The following is a 21,702-nucleotide window of genomic DNA, read 5'->3' as shown; positions in this document are numbered from 1 at the left end:
TTGTATTGCACGTCAGATTCGTATCAAACTTCGTTCAGAGAAGAACTCGTCAAAGTTTTTTGTACATTATTTTAACTACAACCACAATGGCTTTGCTTTTATTGGAAACTCCATCACACTTTATGGACCATCACTTGAATTGTAGAAGACATCCAGGAAACGTTTTCACTGCCGTGAAACACAGACCGTCCTGCAAGCGTCATTCACACAACAATCAAGTTCAGAAGACAGTTTCATTCGATCTCGCCGCTTCTGATAAATTTGAAGTGCAACTGGATGTGAAGGATTTTACTCCAGACGAAATTACAGCAACGATAGTCGGAAGACAAATCGTCGTCGAAGCAAAGAGCGAGAAAAAGAATGAACAAGTGTTCGAATCCAAACATCTGGTCAGGAAATATACACTTCCCGAAGGTTACAACACAGAAGATGTTACTACAAGTTTGTCAACTGGAGGTCTTCTCACCATTGTAGCTTGTCGTCCCAAAGTAGAAGAAAAACCCAAGGAGCGTCATGTGCCCATCAAATTCGTCAACAATAATTGTGTGAAGAAATAAATAGTGTCTAAAACTGAACTTCAATATCTTATACCAATCATCAAAGTTATGCTTTAAAGCTGTGGTATTTATTTATGCATTTATTGTATATGATAGTTACTAAAATTATTCCTTTCCAATAATGTAATTTTTTTATAATAAAAACATTTTTTTTAATAAACAATGCTGCTTTATTTTATTTTTGTATCTATGTACATGAAATATTAAAATGAATACAAACTATAAAGCTCTGATATATTATATTTTACTGAACAGAATACATATTGTAGTTATAAGTTATGTAGTAAGTTTTTTTGACCATTGTGGCGCTTTAGGAATTCCTGTAATGCCACAATGGTCTGTTTAGAAAAAATAAAATAAATAATGTAGAATTCTAATATGTATGTCTCAACAAATATTTAATATTGAATTTAGCAATAGGTTTAAGTGAAGTTATGGAAACGGTTTTGACATCATAGCTTCATAAAATTAATACAACGAATTTTGAATTCTCTCCTGTGGCGCGTACCAATTTGATGGCTTGGTCACTTATTCAAAGAGTTATCAAGTTCCGTTTCTGTTAATTTGGATTTTTTAAATCTAAAATATGAAGATCTGGTTGAGGAATTGTTTAATTTGAGATCGTCAACGTGTTCTGATATTGAATTTGTTTTTATTGATTTATTTATTTCATACTAGCTGAACCCCGGCATGCCGGCATATGTATATAGATTTTATGTTTAACTTGACAAAATTGTAAATGATATAAAAAATAAAATTTCCTTAAAAAGTAAATTAAAATGTTTATTTAAATTTCAGTATTTACCTGTTATCATTTCACTTAATTCCTCGGGGAAATTTTTGTGATGGAGAGAAGAGTTCAGTTCAATTAAAAATGTTATGTATAATGTATAATAAATTTATTTTTGAGTACTGAATAATTTGTGTCTCTCATAAATAAATTCATATTTGTATTCCAGAATGAGGCTTTCGATTTCAATTCTAGCCTTGAAATTTATTAATTGGACATATTATCTACCTTAACTACACACTACAAGTAAAAACAGTCAAATTTAACACAGCATGGAATATTCACGAATAAAAAAAATCTGCATTGTTCGCTGCCTGCGTTTTTCCGACAAATGGTAATTTTTCCAGTTTTATCCTATTGGCCTATTTGTTTCTATAAATGCAGTTGACAGGGGTTTTCAATATAAAATATAATCAGTGGAAATATAAATTATAATGCATTTAAAATTAATCACAATAAAATAAATATACAAGTGTTGTGTATTGTAATAAAATAAATCAGTAAAAATGTAAATATCTTCGTGTTAAATATTTTAGAAAACCATGGTCTTTGGTTTGTTAGACTTAAGTTGTATTTGTTTGAAAGTTTTCAGGATATTAGTTTTTATAATATATGTACATTTAATGAATTATTGTTGTAAGAATATCCACAATTGAATGAAGATATTTTGTAGAATATACATATTAAGAAAATAAATTGAGTATCAAGAATATTCGCTGGTGTAATGAAATTTATTTATAAATGTATTAAACCATTTCATATATGTATGTATGTACAATATCATACTACAATATAATATAATGTATTATAGTATGATACTACATATACATATGTACATACATTGTATATAATATGCATAGATTCATAGGTATGTTTTTTATAAATCATTTTTATAAATATAAAAATTTTGAAAAAGAGGAGATTGAAATAAAATCTTTTAATAAGTTTCAGAATTTTGTTTTATTATTATATAATACAAAATATGAAGTCATTAAATAAATATGATAAACAAACGTACAATAAAATAGTCCAGTTAAATAATCACAGCTCTTTACATTCATCACAAACTTTTAAATATGTATTATTCATACATAGCAAAAATAATTATCACTCATCCATCGCAACATTTTCTGTTTGAGCAGGTGTAGTTTCAACGGCCTTGTTTACAGGACCAGTGTGAGTAATTTGAATTGTTCTTTCGCCTTCTATACTTTCAGGCTTTTCTCTAGGTGCCACAATGCTGAGGACACCGTCTGATGAAAGATTCGATGACACTTCTTCCAATTTGTATTGTTCTGGTAGGAGATATTTTCGGACGAATTGCCTCGAGATGAACCCATTATCGTTGTCTTTTTTCTCGTGTTTGCCTTCAACTATGACCTGCCTGCCGACAGTTTTGACCGTTATTTCTTCCGGAGAGAACTGCTTCACATCCAAACAAACTTGGTATTTGTCTTTGTCGGTGGTTATTTGAGAGTCACAGTCGAGATTAGAAATGGCTCTGGTTAAAGGACATCGCCACGGTCGACGATAGTTGTTGGTGAGTGCTGGAGCGATGGCCATTGAAGCAACGAGCTCGTCCAGACCGATGTCGAGACCAAAATGCTGATCGAAGATCTCCGAAGTGTTGGTTAGAAGTAGTGGTAGCAGCGACATGCTTTGATTCGTGTGAGAACTCAACTAACTCTTTGAAAGCTTGTTGTGTTGTGATGCGGAGTTTTCTCCTCGCTCTGGTATAAATACTGGTTGCCACAACGCCTACGTCAATATCGTAGAATACAATAGAATATTCTAGAAATATCCATTAAATTCTTTTACTAGAAGTTTAAAATGATGACGAAAAACTTTAAATCATTTTTAATATTTCAACAATTCAATTTAACGCTGTTTAAAATTATATTCAAATAAAAAAAAATGAGACATCTATGTGTCAAACGTAAAATTTTCTAGAATTTTCCGGAAAATTCTATCTTGTAAGTTCGATGAATCAATCATTCTATTTATATAAGTAGTAGTCCATATTAGAAGATTACATTAACATAAAATTTTAAATTTGGAACATGAATACGAATACAATTGTGAGAACTGGTTTGAGTGTGAGTCATCATCATTGAGGAGGGTCAAGTTTGTAAACAACTAGTGGTTTCGAGAAGACACCCACTACTTTTGGTGTATATAAGCGGCTCCGATTTACACTGCACATCAGATTCGTAGCAAACTTCGCTCCGTGAAGAACCTGTGACAACTTTCTACACATTCCGCCAAATACAATCACGATGGCTTTGCTTCTATTGGAGACTCCGTCGCATTTCATGGACCAGCATTTGTTCTGCAGAAGACAACCTAGAAAATTCCTGACTACCGTGTCACATACACCATCCATCTGCAAGCGACATTCACACCAAGTCCAGAAAAGAGTTTCATCTGATGTCGCCACATCTGACAATTACGAAGTGCAGCTAGACGTGAAGGATTTCACTCCCGATGAAATCTCAGTCAAGATAATCAACAGACAAGTCGTCGTCGAGGCAAAGACCGAGAAGGAAAACGAGCACGTATTTGAATCTAAACATTTGATCAGGAAGTACACACTGCCTGACGGTTGCAAGACAGAAGATGTTGTTACCAGTTTATCTTCTGAAGGACTCCTCACTGTTACAGCGCCACGTTTGAAAATAGAAGAACAGCCCAAGGAGCGATTGGTGCCCATTAAAATCCTTTCTGAAGCACACAGATCTAAAGAAGTGAACACAATAGCTGCCGATAGTCTTCAGGACGATTCTGATAAATGAACGATTACACTAAATACTAGTGCTTTTGTGTGAAAGATCTTTTGTGTGTCTGTGGTTTTTATTATACGTTTATAATATTTATTTATTATTTAAGTTATAAATAATTAAAACAAATTTTTATACCTAAAATAAATTTTGATAATATAATAAAAAAAAACTATTGAATATAATATTTTATTTTATTTACTACACCAATGAAAAATATTTTATGTCCTGGATTAAATTAATTGAATCAATTTATAATATTTGAATTTACATACACTATTTTAAATATATATACGTGGTTTTGACAAATGAAAAAAACCAACACGTTTACAAGTTTGGTTTTATATATTTTTTTTAATTTAATTTTAATTTTTTAAAGTTTGGACCATTGTGGCATTACAGGAATTCCTTATACTCCATAATGGTCAAAAATAAAACAAAATAATAACTACAGAAATTAATACATATTATACACACGATTCATAAAAAAATAAAAGTTCAAGCAATGGAATTGGTCACAAGGCATATTTAATATAAGGAGAATAATTAGGAATGTCTAGTATTAGCAGTTAGTACCAATATATGTATGTATGTATTTACATATAGGTATTATATGTACAAGAACTAACCGTGAACACAAAACATCCCCGTAAGGTAGGGTTGCCATAATCGTCGGACCATAGACGGGGGACACCCCCCCCCCCAATAAAAATAATTTATTATATTTTTTGATAGTTTAATTATAAGAAATTGAATCATGCTTAATTATAATATTAACAGATTGTAATCGAATCATTTTTAATTTAATTTAATTTTACTTATTCTCTCTTGTCTTCACTCTTCCCCTACTTCTTGAACTTGATCTTCATTGTTCTTCGTTGTGCAATCAAAAATCGATGCATGATATTTTATAATTGAAAACGCACTGAATTATGCTTTCTATTGAGACAATTGAAAGCTTATTTCGTTCATCTTTCCACTGAGTATTAATTAATGAAAATACACGCTCAACGTGTGCATTATGTGCTGGGATAGCGTACAGGTATTGGCATAATTTCAGTAGGTTAGTTTTTATTTTTGTTTCTTTAGTATTTTTAAAAAAGCATAACCATTTATCATGTACATCTTTGGTATCCCATTCTTCACGTGTTTCATTTTCAATAAATGATTTCATGTACCTCGTGAATTGAATCCTTCTCACGAGTCGAATCCGTGAAAAAAATATTGCTGTTACTTACATATGCAATAGTTTCTTCAAACTCGTTTCCATTTGAGTATATCAATGCGAAGCATCCATGAAAAAACATCATATTTCGCCATTGGAATAGACCACGGTTCCAAATATTTAATTCCAACTTTAAATAAATTATCTGATGACGCTTAACAGTTTTGTATGCGATTGTTAATTCCGCAGCAGATATCAAAAGATCTTCCTGGGAATTTTGCATAATCAAATAAGAAGAAATATTGGCGGACGATACAGATACCAATCTTGAATTATGAGTTTCAGATTTAATATGCTCTTTTATGCTGAATTTTGCACTATGTTGAATTGATATAGTAGTATTGCAAATTGAGTAGTGTGCTTCGTATTCATTCCTTCCTTTTTTAATACATGACCACTCCTTTGTGTGGTCGTCAGAAAAATGACTTTCTTCTTCTCATGGTTGTAAAAATTTTTCAAGTTTAAGGAATCACCTATATTATGAAATGAATAAGTAGGTAACCTGGTAACTTGAAGAGAAAATTGGAAAAACCTGCTTGTCTTCCCGAATCTCAACGCAAATAGGTGAAAACACCGAGCTTCCGCCCGACTTATGGTGGCAAAAGGCAAAAAGGCAAATTATGATGCAATCCACGTCTGACAAATATAGCCACTAGCCATGTGTTACTATTGTGCAAACCCACTTAATTATATATTATCGGAAAGATATATTTTTAAATAATATTTATGGAAAACTAGGACAAATATCCTTCTGAAGGGGACACTGGGACGCAAGCTTCAAAACGAGGACATGTCCCCGTAAACTGGGACATATGGCAACCCTACATTAGAATAATATAATACTATAATTACTAACAAAAATAAAATAAAATTGTAAAATAGAGAATGATCAGTAGAGTAGTAGCTATTAAAATAGATATAAGATTACTCTAAGTATCTGTGTTACAAAATTTAAGTATTCAGCTACAATGCTGGAAATAAATTTCAATTTTAAACAATTTAATTCAACGATTCCTTTTTTTTTCTATTAATATTTAATTCATATTCATATTTATTTGTATTTAGATATAAATTACATATTTTCGAACTACATATTTGTTTGAAATAAAAATTTGATTATTTCGTCATTTGAGATAACATTCACCATAGAAAGAGTGAGAAAGTTCTCGAAAGCAACAAGTGAGTTGACGAATCGATAATGCAACCCAAGAGATCCGATAGCACTTTTAAAACTGGGTCAAGAATAGTCTGTGATTACTATTTGAGTTCAAAATATCTTTCAGAATGTGTGAAGCGTACATTTGTTCATTAGGCAATGAAAGTATGGAAAGCTTTTCTTTTTTTTAATTAATTTTTAAATGCTTTTTATTATTACGAAATTATGTTCACAATACATCTTATATCTATTTTAATAGCTACTGATCTACTGATCATTTTCTATTTTACAATTTAATTTAATTTGGTTATATTATATAATATATATTTGGTTATAAGCATAGGTTAAAAGCTTTTCTATGATATATTTATTTTATACATAAAATCAATAATACATGTTACAATTTAAAATTAATAATACGACATAAATTATAGAAACGGACATTTGTGATAAATGCAATATTAAAAATAAAAAATTTGGTAAGGAATGATATAAATAATTTCATCACTCCATTTTTTGTTCTTGTTGTTGGTTTGGTTGAATTTTTTTGTGTGCCGATCCAGTGTGAGTGATGTTGACAATTCGCTCTCCTTCTACAGCAGTATACTGTGGTTTAGGCGCACTGATACTGAGGACTCCATCCGAGGACAAGCTGGATGTGACATCCTCGGATTTGTATCCTTCAGGCAACTGATACTTGCGAACGAAATGGCGAGAGATGAGACCGTGCTCGTCTTCCTTTTCCTCGTGCTTGCCTTCGATGATCATCATCCTGCCAACGATTTTCACGGTTATCTCATCAGGAGTAAACTGCTGAACGTCCAGACATACTTGATATTTGTCTTTGTCGATGGTTATTTTGGAGCCGGAGTCGATATGAGATGCTGATCTGGCGAGTGATCTCCACGGGCTGATGTAATGACGGGAGATCATCGGAGACACTGCCATGGATGTCATCAGGTCGTCCAGTTCCAATCCGTGGCCGAAATGCTGGTCCAGGAGTCTGGGAGGGCCTTGGAATAGCAGCGGGATCAGAGACATGTCGTTTGAGTTTATGCTCTTCGAGTTTTCTCGTAGAAGCTTTCAGCTCCTCTGCTCAATGCGTAGTGAGGTGCCGAACCAATTGCGAATGCCCTTATATACGCTGCTGAGCTGATAGCTAGAAACTTCTAAATTATTAGTACATTTTCTAGAAACTTCTGTAGCTTTGATTGAAAATAAGTGCAACCAAACAAACTGAAAAGTAGCTATTCAATAATAAATTAAAGTATAAAAATATATTTATAATTTTATTAAAAAACAAAAATAAAATAATATATAATACTTTTACCGACATCTATGTAGAATAATTTTAAGCTTCGAGAACATTTTCACGAACTTTCTCGATTTGATTCAGCTATCGTTACATACTTATCATTGAAGAGTATTGCTTTCAATTTAATTATAGGTGCAAGCACATTTATATTTATCATCAACTTTCAATGTTAACATAAGTGTAAGATCGACGAGTTATCGTAGTTGCACTTAAAAATAAATCTAGAACGTTTATTTTTAGCTGATCATTAATCCGATTTACATAGATACTTCGAGAGTGCAACTACTTGCCTTATTACCAGCTCTGATGATGTGAATTATAGCAATACATATGTATATATTATTTTTATTATAGAGAAAATAAAAATATAGAAAAATGGAAATAGGAAAATTATATTCAATTGGAGGGAAGTAAGTGGTGCCAAATTTAATTTGGAACATTATCAACAAGATTTTTTTAAAGTTTTGATAGTTTATATAAGGTATTTGTTTTGAGTGTGTATTTTATTTTATTTTTACATACTTTTATATACCAATTAGGCATAATAGTTAAATTCCATGCGTATTTCTGGCCGATTTCAAACATCGATATACAATTTTTAGAATAATTTTTAACAAAGCATCATAGAGGCTATGGATAAATTTTGACAAATTTTTTGATAAACATACATTTTTGGAGCATTTTTTTAATATAAATTGTCAAATTTCAAGATGCTTAGAAACTCGAAATCTGTGAGACATTTATGGACATTGGAATTTGCAGCATTTTTATACGAATCATCAAAATTCGAGACGCTGAAAACTCGAAAATCGCGAGAAGTAGGTAAAGCTTGCCAATTTGTTTGTTGGTAAACTCTGATAGGAAACGATCGACCTGGAGTCACAAACCAAGGTCTGGCTAGTAGCAACTAGTGAGACTCGAACCCGTAACTACTATGTTCGAAAGCATATATGCTAACCACGAGTCTACGCTGCTGGTTATGCTATTATATGTTAGGGCATCCGTATATAGAATAATTCATTTCCAATAAGTTTTCTTCAATTTGAAACTATTTATTTGGATAATATGTACTTTTCTTTTTCTAAAACGATAAAGTGGCATAGATGGGACTACAAATAAAATTTATTTCTAAGACGTAAATTGATATATGTATGCACTTGCATAACAATGCGCTTGATTGTGTTGAATAGATGTCATTTTAAACCTGCAAGCTAAGCATTTCACACAATGTAAATAAATCATCATTGAAAGAATAGTACGTGATGTGCTAACAATAAAATTATTGGGAATGCTTCAAAAATTTCACGGAAAAAATCATTAGAAACGAATAGTGAGCACGATATTTTGTAAATAAACATTATCACCTTTTGGACTTGAATCGAATTGGTAGAATGCCCAGAAAATTCGGCAACCGATTGAAGGTGATATAAATACGAACGCCTCTGGCAATTGCAGGCATATTTCAGCCAAACTAGTTGTGAAACACACGTTTTCGCTGAAAATTAGTAGCTCTACATCTTTTAAAGATGGCTTTATTTCCTTACATCTGCAACAACACGTCGAGATTGCTCGACCAACACTTCGGCCATGGAATGGACATTGAAGATCTGCTAACTTCCATGTCCTTGGCTCCGACGATGACAAACAACTACTTCCGCCCGTGGAGGAACTTGGCGCACTCTACTTCAAGCAATGACTCCGGTTCTAAAATCACCATAGACAAGGAAAAGTTCCAGGTGTGTCTTGACGTACAGCAATTTTCTCCGAACGAGATCACCGTGAAGACAGTAGGTCGCCAAATTGTCGTCGAGGGAAAACATGAAGAGAAGCAAGACGAGCATGGCTTTATTTCACGCCACTTTGTTCGGAAGTATGTACTACCCGAAGGGTATAAAACTGAGGATGTTATTTCGAACCTGTCTTCCGATGGAGTGCTCAGTATTTCGGCTCCAATAGCACCAGCTCTTCAGCAAGGTGAGAGGGTGATTCATATAACTCCTACCGGTCCGGTTCATCCTGAAAGAATTGTCGAAGAAAATAACGAGGAACAACACATGGATTAGTAGATAATTTTATATGTAATTGAGACCGATTTTTAAATAAATAATTTTTCTAATTTTATTAAATAAATAAAAAAAACATCAATGTATTATTTTGTTTTTTTTTTTACTGATAAGATTACAAAGTATACCGTATTGTAGTAAATATAATACAGTAAAATGAAACAATAGAAGTTGAAATATAATATTGTCACATATGTGAATGTTCTTGATCTCGGTCGTACCTCAAATAATGAAGTCCCTCATACATGTTGCATCTCTGTTGCATATTCTAGACGCCTCGTATATATGTATTTATTTTTATGTTTTTTATTTTTTTACATATATACCAGGAAGGCCTTACAGGTAAATCCATAGATATATAATACATAGATGCGCCCTTACGGACATTTTTGGTCGGAGATGTTGTCGCCATTAACTGAGGGGTGCGGGGGGTTTAACTAGCGGGGAAGTGGTGAAAAAAAAGGAAGGACGCAGCGGTCGGCAACCAATTTTTGTACAGTTTATGTATATGTACATGCACTGAAGTTTTATTTTATTTATAACTTTATTTTATTGGACATTCCGCGTGACAGTAAACCAAACTAATAAAGCCAAATTAAGAAAAAAATATTTGGCTATACACACTATATTAAACTACAAATGTACATATGTTACTATAATAAAACCATCATTTGAAATTATTGCGTTGCAATGACACTCATTCCCGTTTTTCCCGTTTCCGTTCCCGTTTTTTCCCGTTTTTTTTTCACAGTAATCTTCCCGGACATGGTTAAGCAGCCTATTCGAGACACACACACACAGACATTAATTTTTATATATATATGTAGATTATACATATAGAATTACGTCATCTTCCACAGAGGTATGCATTAGCACCCCTAAGGCTCTCAGGAAGGGCATTGTATATTTGAACACCTCTGTGGAAAACAGCTCCTGCAGTTCTTGCTTTCTTAACTTGTCCTATAGTTAATTTATTCCTATTTCTAGTTTTATAGCTATGCAAATCTCTAGTCCTGACTATGTAATTATTAAAATACTTGGGTAATAGATTATTATCTAGCTTATATAATTTATATATTAGCAAAAAAAATTGCTTAAAGTTCACACGAAACCCTGACAATTTCAAATTATAATTTATAACTAAATTTGTTATGTGTAGGGATTGCATAGCATTGCACAATCGACCGTCAGTGTGCATTATCTACTACAGTGCACTTTCAGTCGTTGCAAGGGTAGCTCGCTTGTTCCGTCTCAACAGCCACTATGTCTTTGATTCCACTGCTTTTCGACAACACTTCCCGTCTCCTGGACCAGCATTTCGGCCATGGTATGCATCCAGAGGATCTGCTCACGTCCTGGGCCGCTCATCCTCTGCGAAATCGCAACTACTATCGACCTTGGCGCTCCCTGGTCCACTCGGCTTCCAGACACGACTCCGGCTCCAGCATCACCGTCGACAAGGAAAAGTTCCAGGTGTGCCTCGACGTTCAGCAATTTGGTCCCAACGAGATTACTGTTAAAATTTCAGGACGTAACATCGTAATTGAGGCCAAACACGAAGAGAAGGAAGATGAGCATGGCTTCATTTCTCGTCACTTCGTCCGCAAGTATAACCTTCCTGAAGGATATAAACCGGAAGAAGTGGTCTCCAGCCTATCATCGGATGGAGTCTTGAGTGTGATGGCACCTCGTCAAAAGCCTGCTGCGGAGGAAGGAGAAAGAGTTGTCCCGATTACGAGTACTGGACCTGCCCACAAGAACATTAAGAAAGCTGCAAGTGGAGATGAACAAAAAATGGAGCAATAATATTTTTTTATTAATATTTTGTAATAGAATAGCCTGGATTTTTAAGCTATTCAAATGTTTGCATTCCTCATATATTGTATGTAATTCTATAATAAAATGGTGTTAATCTGATTGAAAATTATTGCCTTTCATTTAAATACCTTATTTTTACACAGTGACACCATTTCATGTACATTAAATAAAATTATAAACTTAAAAGTTTCGGTTTACGATGATAAATTCCATGAATTATATATTTTATAGAATATACTCATGTACATATAATATAGTATATCAGGTTGCAATGCCTACGTGATCGACAACACATCTCTGATAAGGAATTAAAAGGGTAGGTATTAAAAATGAATACACAATGGAGTTTATACATGTGCTGGAGTTTATACTTACTTAATCTACATATGATAATATATAATAATTATTAAATATAAAACGGACAATTTATATTTTTTGAAACAATTAATGTATGAAATAATGAATACAAAAATGTATTCATTATTTCATTAACTATAGAAAAGAAATCATTTTATTTTTATTTCAATAATTTGTCATACTTACTTATGTATTTTAATTATTACATTAATCATATATTAGTTTACGATTTGTTAAATTGATTTAAATGTGTAATATATTGATTGAATTGTTACAGGAATTCAAAAGAGTATTGCAAATATTTTGTATTTGTATTGGTTAATGCAGCGGTTTCCAAACTTTATGCTACTACGCCTCCCTAAAAAAAATTTTTTTTTCCGCGCCTCCCTACCTTTTATTTTTTAATAGTTATAATAATATAGACACGTTTTAAATAATAAACCTTTATTTAAAAAAAAATACTGAACACTACAATAGACAGAATAATAAAAAGGTTTTGCTATAACATAAATTTATACGAACATCTATATTTATTTTTATATTAAATTACTAATTAAACTACGTCTAACACATCAAAATTTAGTGCGAAGGATGTTGTTGTTTATTGCCACAAAGTTTATCAAATCTTGGGGGCAATATAGAGAGTGCCACTCGTAACTCCTTTTCGACTATTAACCTGGCTCGATATTTGGTTTTCATTGCAGCTAGTGCCGAAAAGCTCGTTTCTAATAAATAAGACGTAACAAACGGTAGAAGCACTTGCATTGCTTTGAAATACAAAGATTCATACTATCCACTAAGATTCATCCAAATTTTAATTATGGTTTAATTTTGAAACTTTTGTTTTAGTGAGCTATCGCATGATAATTCTATCAATTTTTCTTTTTCGATGGTTGTCAGCTCGAATTCGTCTTCTTCATTGTAGTTAAATGGATTCTGTATCCACAAAAATTTTGAGAAATCAAGGTCTTTGAAATAATTGGAAAAATGCAGCACTGAACCATCCAAGTGGTCAATAAAAAGATTTTTACTTGCTTCAATATTGACTGTGGCCCAGAAATCTTTGGAAAGTGAAAACATATCCAACTCATTCTTTTGTAAATTTGATTTCCATAACTTAAACTTTTTAATGAAAGCTTTTACTTTGTCTTTTTGAACAAGTGGATGTATTTGTGATCCCTGCATTGCTTTATTTAAACCGTTCAATTTTCCAAAAATTTCAACCAAATAGGCAAGTTCATGTCTCTTCATGTTGGTTTTCTTCGAGAAAGGTTGCTAATTAAATGTGTATATAAAAATGAAAGAAAAATAAAAATAAACATTCATGCATTGAATTTGTATTGTTAAGCTACGATATGAAGTTTTATTTATTTGTAGATATTATGGTATGAAAATTATTTTTTTATTAAAAAGTTTTGGCGCCTCCCCTGGCAATAGTCCGCGCCTCCCAGTTTGGAAACCGCTGGGTTAATGTACTTGATTTCTTATCGCATGGAGAATATTCTAGTAAAATTGAATTTGTAGTGCATTTCTTTATAGTGACATCTATTGAATTATATTAATAGTAATAAAAAGATTCTAAAATTTATTTTGAAATAAAAATGTTTTTCAATCGATATTCAACTGTTTTTTTTTATGTAATAAATATGAAGCGAATCAAATAAAATATTAAATATTAATTTTTCGTACAAAATATACAGGAATTGTATTTGAGTGGTTCGAAACTTTGCTGGAAATTTGGCGAAAACTCTAGTATATATTTTTTAGGGAGGGGAGAGCCCTATATAAGTCTGAGGAAGCTCTCACTTTTCCGTATTTTGAAAGACAAGCTTATTATCTCCAAGTTCAAGTGTTGCGCGATATTTCATCATCATCATCATGTCTCTGTTCCCGACGATGCTGAGGAGTCTTCGACCATCCTCTTGGATTGAGCATCAACTTAAAATGATGCGACAAATGGAAGCCGCCGTCAATTCGGCTTTCCCAACGCATCCATCGTTTGAAATCGAATGGAAGGACCCTTGGTTCGAAAGAGACCTCAGAAGTAAGGATTCGTTTACAGTGACGCTGGATGTAAAAAACTTCGCCCCTAAAGAGATAACTGTCAAGACGATAGACCACAACATAATCGTCGAAGGTAAACACGAGGAAAAGTGCGAACAGAAGGGCCATATCACAAGACACTTCATCAAGACCTTCAGCTTACCGGAAGGTCACGAAGCTGAAGATGTTGTTTCATCGCTGTCTAGCAATGGTATATTAACAATCACAGCTCCGAATAAAGCAAAATCCACAGGATCTGAAGAACGAGAAATACCCATCAGTGTCGAAGAAAAATCAAGTGAAATAATAAAAAAATAACAAAGTTGTATTTAGTGTGTATTATATATGTAGAATGGTGCAATGTATATGAAAGATGTTTAATAGGTCAATGTATGAGTGAAGTAAACGACGAATTAAATGTATAGTTAATAATTTCTTTTCTGTAATGGAAATAATTGAAATCATTTGGAATTTATTTGCTTTTTATTTCATTTCACAAAATTAACTATCATTATTATAGAAAAGTAAAATGTAAAATAAAATACGATAATTAAATACAACGTAATAATATATTTCTGTTACAAATTTAATTTAGAAAGTTCAACATACATTTGAGCAACATAATTGCAAAGTGAACATGAAAAAGTCACATTTTCTAACAAAGTTAACTATTCAGATTGCATCGGTTCATATATTATGCTCTTACCGCTTTATGCAAATTACCTTAAACACTAATATTTATCAAATTCAATATCAAAACTGTTCGAAAATTAATCATCGACTAATGCAATCCAAATGTCATACTCTCGCTAGAATTTAGAAATCATAAAAGCAAAATGCTATTCATTATAAAATATAACGTAAATGAGGAACAATAACAACGGTGAATTGTGGAACATCGGCGAAAAAGATTTATAAAATTATTATATGTATTATTTAATAATAATAAGGGATTAACTAGATTCCTGAGTAATGTCTTTTCACAGCTAAAGATCAATAGATTATTGCTTGAGAAGTATTAAATTATAATATCAATAATTACAATGTAAATTATATCTTTAAAAAAATGTAGCTGTTTTTGTACATTTAATTCATTACCCATTATAATCGGAATAATACCATAATAGAAAAGAACATTATGCGAAACAACATTTGTCAAGAAAAATTAACAATTAGATACAATTCTTAGGTAAGATTTTGGTTTAAATGATTAATATTAACATATTAAAAATCATTTGGAAAGGGAAAGATCAAACTATACAAACGCATGAACATTTTAAAATTAAAACTAGAAAGTTCTAGCACAATAGAAAAATACACACACGCCGTATCATTACTCTTAAATAATTTAAAAAAATGATAACAAAAATACACAAATATAACAGCACGATAAATGCTCTAAATAAATTTTTAACTTACACAAGATTAAACAAAAAAATTATAAATAACTTTTTACATTTTCAAATTGAATTAATTATATTACAAAATATTATACAAAAATAATCAATTCGATACAATATCGTAGAATTGAGTTAACGAATTCTTTTAAGATGAATTTTAAAATCTGCACAATATAATAACAATTTTATTTTGACATTCGACTCGACGTTTTTAAGACACACTGTCAAAAATTCAAAATTTGCGTTGACTATAGCAAAATATAATTCTTTTCAGTTTACGGTAACGTTAAGCTAGACGATAAAATATTACGTAAATATGTTCTTTTATTTGACGTTAAAATTATTCAACATCGAATAAAAACAATAACAAATAATCCATTAAAAACAATTTGCTTAAAATTATCATATAAAAGTTTCAAAATTTAGAATCATATTGATTGATGTAAAGTTGTATTAAAATATAGTCAATTTACTTCAGTCTCAAAGCCTTCATTCAGACATTGTATTGCATTTCAATTCATGTAAATGTGACATCGAATTCATTCGTAATATAATATATACTATACACGCATTATAATACACATTAAAATTTTCAATTTCTAAATATAAGGCACATCAATATGATTTACATTAAATGATTTCGAACACATTCAAATCATTTCAGTGTGTGTGTGTGTGTACAAAAATTCGCAATTAATAAAATATAACAAATCCACTTTCAGGCTTTCCAATACAACTAGTCACCCAACCTATGTATGTATGCTAAACTTAACGAATAAAATTTATGAAACTGATGCGAAAAAGCACATATGAAACATAAACAAATAATGAAACTTAACATATTCAGCAATCAATTGCGTTATTTATCACATTTACATCCTTCTGGCAATGAAAAGATGAGTGGTGGTGTGTCGGCTACATTGATCTACGCCAATATCGTGTATCGGACGATACTTTCAAGTGTATACAAGTCTAAATTTGTGTACATTATTCGCATATAAACACAATCAATAAAATAATAGGATAATTTTGATAACAAAGACACTAAAAAAAAATTCAAATAAAAATTGTATCTTATAGATTAATAAATAACACATTAAACTACTAATTGGTCCATAGTTAAAGTTTTCATACAAAATACAATCAATATTCATACATAGGTCATTATATTAATTTTTCTCTTCATATATTATACATACATATGTGTATGTATTATATCAAAACTAACATAAAACTAAAAATTTTACATCATTTAAAAAGAAAATTAAAATTCATAACATACATATATAGTATGAACATACGCGTTTGTCTTTCTAAATTGAGCACCATTTTATTATACGTTGTCAAGTTCGTGTGAAAATTTCTAAAACGTCGATTCCGGTTCTTGTTTGAAGGACATGGTATAAGTGTCTGACAGGGCTGTGAGCGACATTTGCATCTGCGGTGACGAGGGAAGATACGAAGGTGGCGGCGAATTGATCGATCCGCCCGATTGCGGGGAATGTTGAGTCGAATACATCGGAACTGGTGATGATGGATCTGTGGACATGCCGTTCACGTTCAGCGTGGGCGTACTGGCCGATGCTGAATTTTCAGCTCCGTTGGTGTTTGCGTTACCGTCCGACGAAGCACCTGAAATAAAAATTCATTCAACATGTTACTGAAATAATATACATACATACATACATACACAACTTTATATTGACTTCATGTGAATCACGAGAAATACAGATCACGGAACATCTGGCACCCAAAAACTCCATCAACCGAAAGCTACCCATGCGAAATATTGTACTAACGAGAACTGGAGTGCCAGATATGTATTCCGTGATCGTGATTTTAGTGACGTGCGCGAGCTTGGCTTTCAAAAAAGTTCTTATTCTTAAGTAAAATGCTATTTTTTTTATATTTAATCAACGGTATCGTGAGGTTTGTTTCATTAGATATTGCTATAGTGCTATATCTGATACTCACGCATGATTTTATGCTACTTTGAAATTATCTTTGTACTTATAAACATGAATTTGGTACATTTTTTACACTTTCTAGGAACTTTTTGAACGCTCTTCATATACATACATATACAGACTTGCCTAGGGGGGAAGGGGGATGGGCTGATTTCAGAGAAAATCATAACAATAAAATATAAAAAAAGAGAGTTATGACCGAAATTCGAAGAATTCATTTAACGCATAGTTATATTTGTACATATTTTTAAATGCCGATATAAAACGGTGTGATGGCCCCGGGCATCCAATTCGGGGGGGATCAAATCAAAAATTAAATAAAAGTGCGGATTTTCTGATTTATTGCAGATATAAATTAGAAAATATTTCAATATAAATGAAAAACAATTTCACCTGTGGCGCCAAATTATGTATTTCTCTCGCAATTGCATTTTAACAATATGGTGGCCGCTGACTCATATTTGTATCATGTTGGGTGCACAGCGCTTAGTGGCCGCTGATACATATACGATTCACGACTGCGCGAATATATTTTTCGTGCAAAATATATTTTTCAGTCTGCTGATACATATCGTTTATGACGAAAACGTGATACAAAATTGTATCATCGGCCAAAAACGATTGACGCATGCGTGATACAAAAATATATCAGCGGACTGATACAGTTCGCGCAGTCGTAAATCATATATGTACATATGTACTAGCGGCCACTAAGCGTTTTGCACCCAGCATGATACAAATATGAGTCAGCGGCCGCCATCGTGTTAAGAAGAATCTATTCAAATTTTAACTTTTATTTCAACAAATTATATATTTTTTGCAGGAGCATACAATCGAATAGTTGGCCCCGGGCATTACTTACCATCCGCACCTACTAGTCTCTAAAATTTTTTTCTGATGTTTAACCACTTAACCGCCGTGTTACATTGTTTTTTTTCTGAAGTTTAATCGACGTCACTGATCAAAACATACATTGACTTCTGAACGTATGTATTTATGATTCGTAATAATGTACCTAATCTAATCTAGGTATTTTAAACAAACACGACAATGTTATATCACATTAAAAAACTTTTTTGAATGCACATGTTCTTATAGTGGTCCAAGTGGATTGCTTAAGAAATAATAGACGAAGCCAAAGACGATGAAGTAAGGGCGAAAACACACTGAGTGGTACACGTGGTACGTGTTTCTTTTTAGATACTTTAAAACGCAGCACCTCTAGGCCATATACATGGCACACATTCCCAAAAATCACCCCCGAGAGTGTTTTCAGTGATACTTTATCCTTGCTTGACAGTGATCGATAGTTGTAAATCCGATATTTGAAGAAATGTAGGAGAAACTTGTCGGTTGCATATGGATATGCACACACATGCGACCTCCCAAACATATGCATTCTGCACATGCAACTACACTCGAATTCGGTTTGGGGAACATCCACTGTTTACGGTCACAGCGGGAAGCCAAGGATGCATGACGTCCCATACCACTCAGTGTGTTTTCGCCTAAGTATACAAAATCGTGTTTTTCAATAGTCTATTTTGAGAACATATGATTGTTTTTAAGATAAAACATGGAACTGTCGCTTTAGTCATCCAGGTTTGGGTTATCTTTAAAAGTTTAAAAATTTAATATTTTTTGAAAAATGAATTGGACAAGTTCACGCGCCCATTTACACGTTTTACATCGATAGTTATATGATTATGAAATATTGAAAAATTGTAATTACACAAAATAGGCGAACCTCCAAGCAACATTTCTTGCAACAGATTATCAATGTGTGCCACTCCGAAGAGTTTCGCAAATTGAATTTGTTCTATCATCTGCCATGTTATGCTTTGTAAGGCCGGCAATGTCAGAAGTATTTCACCGAAGCGACCGCGCTGATCGTACTGTCTATCGCTGATGTAATCCTCGAGATTGATTTGGATCTGATACCGTAATTGTTTGATGCGTTGCGGCTGTGAAAGACCCTTTGCATCTGAAATCGAAAACAAACACCCGATGAAATAAAATAAACGAATATTTAATATGTAAAGTTTAGAACATAATGCTCACTGGGATCGAAGAATACTATTGCTTTCAGGCAAGCAAACTCTGTGTCGTCGATTTGGACTTCGGTCATCGGCTTAACGAGCTCGTCCATGATCCTGGATCCGACTAGACTGATGTCGAGGTCCGGAGCCACTCTGGAGTCTGGAAAACACATGGCCACTACGTGTTGCCAAACAAATTACAACAAACGATTCAAACTGGGCTTTGCAATATTTAAATATGCTTCAATAAATCATGTTCCCAACACACTCGCAAAAATTTTCATTAATAAAAGCACAAACCAAAACCTCAAAGCCGATGCGACGGTAGAAATTAAAATAAATAAAAAATCAGGTTCATAACATTCCAAAAAAAAAATAAATAACAAAATAGTAATCCCATAACCTGAAACAATATCATATTGTAGTTGGGGAATCTTGTAACGTAATCTGATATTATACGAAATAATTTTTAAGTGAAAATGAATGATATGTAAACCAAATTCACCTTTTTTATTAATTACTTCAATGTGATGTGAGATGATTTGTGTGCACTTATTTGTTATTCACTTTTGACTTTTCATATTAAAAATAATAACACGGCCAATCCGGTAGTTGGATGTGTTTCATAAATGTATTCAGTTTGATTTAAAACAAGTAGAACATGATTAACATGACGCAGGTTTATATATTTTTCCCAGTTGTATTTTTATTCTATGTAACTAAAGAAAAGTTTACCTTGAATTTGTCAGGAATTTAATTGGTTATAAATTATTATTTAAATCATTAGATCAGTGTTTATCATTAGTGCCCATCGGTAACCTCAGATAATACCCCCAAGGCAGAGAGGATCACCATTTTATTCAATATATACATATTTATATATTATACATATATACAGAGCCAGCTCATGGCGTGTGCGAAGTGTTAGGCATACACAGGCGCCGTATAAGAAAAGGCGCCTGAAATATTTCGAAAATTGTTGAAAAACGAAACATTAATGCACAAAAATTCTCATAAACCGTCATGTTTTCGCCTTATATGGAATAACGATCTGATAAAAGTCGAATTCATTTTACCGGAATTTAAAAACTTTTGTAAATTTTATAATTTTACAAATTTATAAAGTTTTCTTAGCTCTCTAATTTCTTTTGTGTATATTTTGTGCATTTTTATTTATTATTGCATTTATTTATTTTATTTTATTGTGTATTTGAATAATTTTTAGGCGCAAAAATCCATGAGCCGGCTCTGTATATACATATATATAAATCATTGTGGTTAAATTTACATGCAAAAATGTTGCTCCAAGGTCTATTCATACTATCCAGTAGTTCACCGCTACAGCACAGCAGCTCACGTAAACGACAGTTTTTATTCATACTATACAGCAACGCACGTTTTGGCATGTTCAGCCAAGTTTTGGCCTAGTGCAAGGCTAACCCATATATGTACATGGTATACAGTCCCAAAAATCACCCCCTGGAATGTTTTCGGTGATATTTTATCCTTGTATTTGTATTATAACGGTGAATCCCTTATTTGAAGAAATGTAGGAGAAAATTGTCGGTTGCATATGGATATGCATAGACGTGCGACCTCCTAAACATATGCATTCTGCCCGTGCAACTATACCCGAATTCGGTTTGATTGAAATTGGTATTTTCTGAATTTGGTATTTTCGCCCATATGGACATGCGCATTTTCCTTAGTACGCGTGCACTCGCTATTGTGACGTCACGTCACTATTTCTAAAGTGGCCAAAGAAAATCAGTTTACCCCGATACGTTACGGTGACATGTATTGCTGTATAGTATGAATAGATTTTGTCGGCTACTGCTGTTACATGAATGTATTCATATAAAATGTACCAAAGAATACTTTTCGTACCGCTGTATGTGCTTTGTTAGTATGAATAGAGCTTTAATCTTCTTATTACCAAGTGTTTCATTTTTATAAGCAATTTGTAAACAATAAATCGTTGCCTTAACAACTGAATTTTGTCAACATTTTCATATGACTAACATTGATTTAATATACATTTGTAAAGCAATAAGAATTTGTTTTAAAAAATTGTATTTATTTTCACTAGATTAGATTCAGTTTGGGTTCACTATGCTCTGACCAAAAATACTCTAAGAATAGAACATCTACATAGCACTTGGCAACACGAGTGCGAATCGCACGTGAGACATTGC

General features: G+C 32.5%; 4 protein-coding genes and 4 pseudogenes across 7 annotated transcripts in view; 5 read left to right on the top strand and 3 right to left on the bottom strand.

Moving 5' to 3' along the window:
• Window positions 1-30: 30 nt before the first annotated feature.
• On the top strand, window positions 31-2,290 carry LOC143920516 (heat shock protein 27-like). Its single transcript, XM_077443409.1, has one exon. The coding sequence runs from the start codon at window positions 87-89 to the stop codon at window positions 555-557; it is 471 nt and encodes a 156-aa protein (XP_077299535.1). The 5' UTR covers window positions 31-86; the 3' UTR covers window positions 558-2,290.
• On the bottom strand, window positions 2,069-3,076 carry LOC143920513 (protein lethal(2)essential for life pseudogene; annotated as a pseudogene). The gene has a single exon (XR_013261351.1). The product of XR_013261351.1 is annotated as a protein lethal(2)essential for life pseudogene (transcript).
• A 491-nt stretch (window positions 3,077-3,567) lies between these two features.
• LOC143920072 (heat shock protein 23-like) lies at window positions 3,568-4,220 on the top strand. Its single transcript, XM_077442763.1, has one exon. The coding sequence runs from the start codon at window positions 3,624-3,626 to the stop codon at window positions 4,137-4,139; it is 516 nt and encodes a 171-aa protein (XP_077298889.1). The 5' UTR covers window positions 3,568-3,623; the 3' UTR covers window positions 4,140-4,220.
• Window positions 4,221-6,947: 2,727 nt separating this feature from the next.
• LOC143919609 (protein lethal(2)essential for life pseudogene) lies at window positions 6,948-7,600 on the bottom strand (annotated as a pseudogene).
• Window positions 7,601-9,293: 1,693 nt separating this feature from the next.
• LOC143920065 (protein lethal(2)essential for life pseudogene) lies at window positions 9,294-9,938 on the top strand (annotated as a pseudogene). Its single transcript, XR_013261306.1, has one exon. The product of XR_013261306.1 is annotated as a protein lethal(2)essential for life pseudogene (transcript).
• Window positions 9,939-11,068: 1,130 nt separating this feature from the next.
• On the top strand, window positions 11,069-11,758 carry LOC143920062 (protein lethal(2)essential for life pseudogene; annotated as a pseudogene).
• Window positions 11,759-13,876: 2,118 nt separating this feature from the next.
• LOC143920505 (heat shock protein 26-like) lies at window positions 13,877-14,575 on the top strand. Its single transcript, XM_077443388.1, has one exon. It carries the CDS (start codon window positions 13,937-13,939, stop codon window positions 14,417-14,419), a length of 483 nt encoding a protein of 160 aa, XP_077299514.1. The 5' UTR covers window positions 13,877-13,936; the 3' UTR covers window positions 14,420-14,575.
• Window positions 14,576-16,660: 2,085 nt separating this feature from the next.
• Hnf4 (Hepatocyte nuclear factor 4) overlaps window positions 16,661-21,702 on the bottom strand; it is a 69,196-nt gene continuing 64,154 nt past the window's right edge. Inside the window, exons 7-9 of one of the 2 annotated variants that reach the window (XM_077443387.1) lie at window positions 19,530-19,685; window positions 19,216-19,452; window positions 16,661-17,133 (exon numbers count right to left, since the gene is read on the bottom strand). In XM_077443387.1, coding sequence (XP_077299513.1) covers window positions 16,865-17,133; window positions 19,216-19,452; window positions 19,530-19,685 — 662 coding nt within the window. In that variant the 3' untranslated portion in view covers window positions 16,661-16,864. Of the gene's footprint in view, window positions 17,134-19,200; window positions 19,453-19,529; window positions 19,686-21,702 lie in introns of both variants that reach the window. The other variant, XM_077443386.1, reaches the window with a different exon arrangement.

The sequence above is a fragment of the Arctopsyche grandis genome, chromosome 12, assembly GCF_051622035.1.
Source record: "Arctopsyche grandis isolate Sample6627 chromosome 12, ASM5162203v2, whole genome shotgun sequence".
NCBI classification, from domain to species: Eukaryota; Metazoa; Arthropoda; class Insecta; order Trichoptera; family Hydropsychidae; genus Arctopsyche; species Arctopsyche grandis.
Note: the sequence above shows the minus strand (reverse complement) of the source record. Positions and strands in the feature narration are given on the sequence as shown.

Bases quoted from the DNA above. Each gene is read 5' to 3' on its own strand.
- LOC143920516 (XM_077443409.1), top strand. From the start codon at position 87: ATGGCTTTGCTTTTATTGGAAACTCCATCACACTTTATGGACCATCAC.
- LOC143920072 (XM_077442763.1), top strand. From the start codon at position 3,624: ATGGCTTTGCTTCTATTGGAGACTCCGTCGCATTTCATGGACCAGCAT.
- LOC143920505 (XM_077443388.1), top strand. From the start codon at position 13,937: ATGTCTCTGTTCCCGACGATGCTGAGGAGTCTTCGACCATCCTCTTGG.